Source organism: Durio zibethinus, chromosome 19, assembly GCF_047325235.1.
Source record: "Durio zibethinus cultivar Kanyao isolate XHJ-2024 chromosome 19, ASM4732523v1, whole genome shotgun sequence".
Lineage (NCBI taxonomy): Eukaryota > Viridiplantae > Streptophyta > Magnoliopsida > Malvales > Malvaceae > Durio > Durio zibethinus.
Window position 1 is genome coordinate 8,261,312 of NC_143180.1, and position 6,666 is coordinate 8,267,977.

The window sequence follows — 6,666 nt, forward strand, 5'->3', positions numbered from 1 at the left end:
TGTCATTCATGGGTAATCAAACTGTCTGCTGTTATCATTACCCAAGTTTTAATTGATTGATGATGGATGTTCTTTATTTTTTTGGGTGCTTAAAAAGTTTAGGTGAGGGAAGGTTATCCCATTCCAGGACCAGGATATACTGTTCGGCAAGAACTTACATAAACTTTACGGATTGTTCAAAAAAAAAAAAAAAGAAACTGTTGGCTGTAGAAATTTGACCTAATTTGTTGTTAGCCTAGTCTTCAAATCTTTTGGTATGCAACACAACATTTGTTGCTAACAAAGGACTATATATGAAAAACGTTGCAAAAAAGAGAATAAAAAAGCAATCATAGATTCCTACCATCTTTCACTTTTCCTGTTGTTTTTCCAAAGATCGTTGAAAAGATAAAAAAAAGTTAGGATCCTAACTTAATGATCAGCTTCATTACCTTGCCAGTTGCAAAGGGATATCTTTTCGCTATATTCAATGAATCAAATGCATAAAGATAAAATAAACTGGGTAGCCCCAAGCACTGATTATTTTATTAATAAACCTAAAGCAACAATCATGGAATCAACTATACAAATCATTATGACTGTTTACTAAGTTGGGTTATTGTATTGGATATGTGGGTATACCATTTCAAATTGGCTTCTTTAATTTTTTTGGCTTTTGAGGTTTATAAGTATCAATATCAATCATATGTTAACAAAGTATTTTTCTTCTTCCTGTTTGGAACCTTGGTGGTATGTTGGGAGTGCAGTAACAGTTTTCCCTTCTGATTAAAACACCCAAAATGCCATAAAAATTTCTATTGTTTTGGAGTTGATTGATCAGGAAGTTCAGTTTAAGGAAATAAAAGTTTCAGGAAGTCTTGGCTTGAGGAGAATTCAGAAGGGAAACTTTGGATTGTGCATGTAAAAGGTTCGTGCATTAGTTTTCTCTCATTTATGTTTCTAAGTGAATTCCAAGCAGCAAAATGTGATATGTTAATTGGAAAATACTTCATACTAAAAGCATTGAAGTTTCTTCTCCATTTCCAGGAAAAGGCTTTCACAAATGAGATTTCTGGATCTGTTCATTGTGGCAGTAATGCCAGTTCTCAAGGTAATATTGATTACTGGTGTTGGCTTGTTGCTGGCCATGGATCGCATAAATCTATTGGGACCAGAGGCAAGGCACCATTTGAACAATGTAAGCAAATGGTTTATGATGTAATCGTTTAATTGGATATGCTGTCAATAGAGTTTTGATGCTGCTTCATGGCACCATTATTGCAATAAATGGACATATGTAATCAATTCCATACGGAGATTTAATTTCTGCATGATTGTTTCCTTCCAAAAAGTCATATAGATTAAAAGATATTTACTATAGTATCTCTGTCATCTGTTTCTCATGTACAGATTGTATTCTATGTGTTGGGTCCTTCACTTGTGGCCAGCAACTTGGCTGAAACTATCACTTTCCAAAGTTTTGTTACCTTGTTAGTTACATTCCTTCCTTTAACTTGTTTTCAATGTTTGTTCTGTTTACTTGCCTCTGTATCGATTAAATCTTATGGGGTTTGGTCCATATTGTTTGCTTGTTTTTCTTTCTAGGTGGTTCATGCCAGTGAATATTTTTATAACATTCATTATTGGCTCAGTACTGGCTTGGATTCTCATAAGAATTACTAAAACTCCTAAACATCTTCAGGGTATGGTCATCGGTTGCTGTTCTGCAGGTAATTTTCCTTCAAGGTTCATTGTTTATCATGACTGCGAATGACCGTGAAACCCCATCTTTTTCTTGTATTCAACAATTCTTTTTGGTTCTTTTGGAAACGTGTACAGGAAATATGGGAAATTTGCTTCTTATTGTGATTCCAGCAGTCTGCAAGGAATCAAATAATCCATTCGGAGATTCATCTCTTTGCTCTACACATGCTGAGGCTTATGCTTCACTATCTATGGCGGTATGATTTATGTAATATACAGGTAATGAAAATAGATATCAAAGTGTTTATACCATTAATTTCAATTTCTTTTCTGTTGTTCTATGTTTTGAATCTACAGATAGGAGCCATTTTCATATGGTCGTATGTGTACACCATAATGCGCATGTATGCACAAAGTGGAGCGGAAAATGTCTCCACCATAAGCCTCAATTCTCCCAGAGACACCTCTAAAACAGTTTCTGAGAGTTGTACAGAAGCTCTACTACCTTCAAGCAATGTTTGCCTTAGTTCTGAAGGTTATTCAGAACAAGATGAACTGCCTATTACCATCTATAGGGGTGGAACAAAGGTTTATCACTTTATCGAGCTCCATTTTGATGCTATTTTTACTTGGGATTTTCTTTTTGATAACAGATGGTATTTGTAATAAAGATTTTTTTGAATAGATGCCTGTTTTGAAGAAGACAATTCAGCACATTAAGATGATTATGGGGAAGATTGACCTGAAGAAGGTGTTTGCACCTACAGCAATTGCTGCGGTATGCCCAACTGCTTACCTCTGTTGCATCTCTTTGTGTTTTCATTTTACAGCAATTACCACATCCGTGTTACTGAGTCAGTACCTAGCAGAAAACGTGTCTCCTAAAGTTCAACCTATTTAATTATTCCTTTCGCCTTCAGATTGTCGGGTTCATCATTGGGATAGTCTCTCCAATCCGAAAACTAATCATTGGTGATAGCGCTCCCCTTCATGTAATTGACGCTTCTGCATATTTGTTAGGGTATGATATGTTTCATTATAGACATCCTGCAATTAGCTTCCGATAAATGTCTCAAGGAAGAAGTACTTTCTGTTTTCTGATATGCAGGGAGGCAGCTATCCCATGTTTGACATTGATACTAGGGGCCAACCTTCGGAAAGGTTTTCAATTTTGAAAATTTTTAGCATGTTTGCTTTAAGTTAGTGAGCCTAATTCCCCCCTTGAATTGTTGAAAACGACATTTTCATTTCAAGAACTTGTTGATTACAGGTTTAAATGGATCAGAAGTAAGCCTATTTGTCATTATAGGGATTATAGTAGTAAGGAACATACTCTTGCCTCTCTTGGGGATATTTGTTGTAAAAGCTGCACATCATTTTGGAATGGTTGGCCCAGATTCCTTGTATCAGTTTGTTCTTATGCTTCAGCATGCTGTTCCACCTGCAACTGCTGTAGGTATGACAATCCATGTACTCTAATGTTTACAATTTCACAGTTTAAAAGTTTTTGCATGATCTCATGATTTCCTATCCAATCTCAAAGTCGCGCTATTTCTGCCTAACATAAATATCTTGATTTTAAACATCGAACCACTTTATACAGCAATAAAATCCTAAGCTTAGCTCAGTTGGTTTATGTAGTTACCCTTAAAAGGTAGCATTTGACAGATCTAGAGTTCAAATTTTAGTACCCGCAACCTTCCCTCTATTATCAGTCTACAGCCTCTTTTATACCAAAAAAAGAAAAAAAACTTTATAAAGTAATTGAGTTTAATGCTCTCTCAAGCATCGACAATACTATGACATCTGGGAAATTTTAGTGCATGACATTTTCATTAATTGTTTTTTCGCATGCTAAGTACTGATCTAATAAACTTTGGTTGCAGGTACAATAACACAGTTTTTTCAGCTTGGTCAGGGTGAAAGTTCGGTGATTATGCTATGGAGTTATGCCGTAGCTTCATTCTCCCTGACACTTTGGTCAACCTTATTTATGTGGCTTCTAGCTTGATTTGTTGTTCAACTTTTGTTCCTCAACTTTTGTCATCGTATAACACTGAGAACCTCAAGGCTATTAAGGCCCTTCTCGTAGGATCTCCCACATGAAAGAATTACGCGAGTATTAGTTATATTGGATTCCATGCTTGTAAAATTGTGATGGTTTTAACAAGGGATGTATTCTGTCTTTGATTTAAAAAAAAAAAAAGAATAGTTTGTTGTGCAAGAAAATCCCACCTAAGGTCTTCAATCACAAAGAGGATGTCGATGAATTTTCCCTGCCAACAAAAGTGAGAAAGAATGAGAGGAGGAAAAATATGTAGAGGGAGAGGAGGAACTCTAGTTACCTCCTTGAGCCAAAAGTTCTTGATGCAATGAACAAGAAGGTTGCCAGACCCTGCTTATATAACACTACGACCCTGGGGCTCACCCCCTTTAGAAGAATTAACTCATGCAAAGCAGAATGATGATCCAACCATGGCCAAAGCAGGCATGGAATCATCGATTCTTCCGATACCTAGGATATACATGTACTTTAGATACTTTAAAACTGACTAAACCCCGCATATATTGTTTGTTTCTGCAATCAGGGGAAGATCCATCTTTTTAGCAAAGGTGTTTATGGACACCCCAAAAATTGAAAAACAAGAAAATTTGAAGAAAAATTTTCCTTACACACTCCACAAAATTTCTCTGAACACATTTTCCATGGTAAAATTAACAAAGCTATTGATAGTTATATATATATATATATATATATATATATATATTATAAATGGACATCTTCTGAAAAAAATTCTCATCCGTCATTGTAATGCGAAAGAGATGTATGTAATTTGTGGAGTTCTTAAGGCTTCAATATTTTGTTTAAACTCTCTGTGGACTCTCTTAGGCCAGAGAGAATTAATATTAAAAGCTTAAAAATTTTTGCCAATTTCTAGGAACCGTAAGATGTGTTGCTGGAGCCATTTCCCTGACTTTGCTTAAAGGTCTAAAGCTACTAAACACAGAAATAGTACCATCAAAGACTTTCTTGAGCCTCGGAAGGTGAAAATTATTGGTTGCTGGGCTGTTTACTTCTGTTTCAAATCAGCCTTTTATGGTCACTTTGGGCAGTATTGCAGGTATATACTCTGCACAAGTGCATAATGTTCAATATGCTACATTTAAACATGTTGATCACGGCTAGATTCTCTTCAAATTTCTGAATTACAGGTCCCAAGTTCAGCAACTTGTCCGGATAGTTTATATTCATCGTCTTGGATGTGTTTCTTGGCGACATTATAGTCGGGAATAATTGTAGTTCAGTAGAAAGAGAGAGAGAACTTGAAGCTTTGGAGTCTGAAGAACTTGCGTCCTGTTTATACACGGTCAGCAGTCATTTCTATATCATGTGATTAACTTCAGACCATTGCCAGGATCATATTAATGACTTGAAAATCTTTTAATTTCATATTATAGGGAATTGTATTGGCGGCCTCCTTCCATGTTCAAGCTTGGCGCATTCCTAAAGAGGTCCACTCTATTCTGCAATTTTTCGTCCTCTATGCACTGTTCTTGTGGCTGTCTTTGCTGCTATATTCCTACATTAGGAAACAATTATAAGAGGGTACATCTAGCTATATCTCTCCCTTCTTTTCTTGGGAGAAAGAAAGAAAATTAAATTGATATCCAGTGACTGTCATTTTCGTTGGAATTTCGTTTTCTATACACCATTGGTGAAATTTGTTTTTAAATTCGCAAGCGGTGTTAGAACATTGTTATATGTACTATTACTTTTTAAAAAAAATTTATTGATTTCTTAAATATATCCTAATAAGATATGTGATAATTTTTTAATCTTTTGTTGTAATTTTGAATTTCATTACCGGTGGAGGAGATAAATTTTCTTTTATTTGTTCTTTTGATTACGCTTCCTTTTTCTTTGATAACTGTTTTTTTTTTATTTACCTTTCAGCTTGGTTGATGCTTTTTATATATTGTTTTTTGGGGTAAAATTAAAGATCTTGGAGAGATGAAACAAAACACAGATTCAAGGATGCTAAACAGTCAAACAAACATTGTACAAGTTATGATAGGCGAATCCACTAAGAAGAATTGTAATTAATTGCTCTAGAAAAAGCACTTCTTTCTGATATAAATCAACTAACTGATGATGATTAGTTGGATGAATAACACATCCAATAATTGTTCAAAATTTTGTTTGGTTTTAAATGGATGAGAAGAAAATTATTTTTGGGGCATGTTTTCATTTAAAATCAGTCTGGTTTTCGATCTTGTATATATGCAACAAACAGGATTGCCCTGTCAATTACTGTGCTCCAATTAGCTAGTAAAATAGTAAAACATTAATTATCACGTAGATTAATTTGAAAGATATAATATTGCATAAACATCTTAATTCCAGTGACTTCAGGAGTTGGATTTAAATAACAGGTCTTCGATGAATATTGTGAATAGGTTAAAATTTTTTTTTTTCGTTTGTTAAATTAAATAAATGATTTTAAATAAAATTTTAGAGATTATTTAATAAATGAGTCATCTCGAATAAATTAGTATGTTATGTTTTAATTATGTTTACGAAAAAATTTGTTTATAATTTGTTTATAGAATTATTTATGTTTATAAGATTATTTATTGTAAAAGAATATTTAGTTACAGTTGGTTGTAATATATATATATATATATTTATATTCTTACAATTATGTATTTGTAACATTAAAATTGAGAGCAAAAAATTAAGATAGATAATTTTTCGATTATAAGGATTAATTTTAGGAAACATTATTTTTCTAATTTAGTTTTTAGTTAGCTATATATAAACCAAAAACATTTGTATGACTCCACAAAGAGTTTTTTTTTTTATATATATATACCTAGTTTTTTCCACATGTTATCAGAATATTAGACATTTCTTGGGAAGAAAATTTTTTCAGCCTTTATTACTAAATTTTATTTTAGGCTTTCATAGCCAAATTTTATTTA

General features: G+C 33.5%; 1 protein-coding gene across 2 annotated transcripts; it reads left to right on the top strand.

Moving 5' to 3' along the window:
- The first annotated feature begins 660 nt into the window (after positions 1-660).
- On the top strand, positions 661-4,207 carry LOC111309881 (protein PIN-LIKES 3-like). Of its 2 annotated transcripts, none has more exons than XM_022908883.2 (11): positions 661-907; positions 1,027-1,177; positions 1,390-1,469; positions 1,585-1,709; positions 1,819-1,940; positions 2,041-2,271; positions 2,369-2,461; positions 2,604-2,675; positions 2,792-2,844; positions 2,954-3,139; positions 3,570-4,207. In XM_022908883.2, exons 2-11 carry the CDS (start codon positions 1,043-1,045, stop codon positions 3,604-3,606), a joined length of 1,134 nt encoding a protein of 377 aa, XP_022764618.2. In that variant the 5' UTR covers positions 661-907; positions 1,027-1,042; the 3' UTR covers positions 3,607-4,207. The 2 variants fall into 2 exon arrangements, with proteins under 2 accessions (XP_022764618.2, XP_022764614.2); XM_022908879.2 differs by having other exon boundaries at positions 665-907; positions 2,604-2,704; positions 3,570-4,184.
- The last annotated feature ends 2,459 nt before the right edge of the window (positions 4,208-6,666 follow it).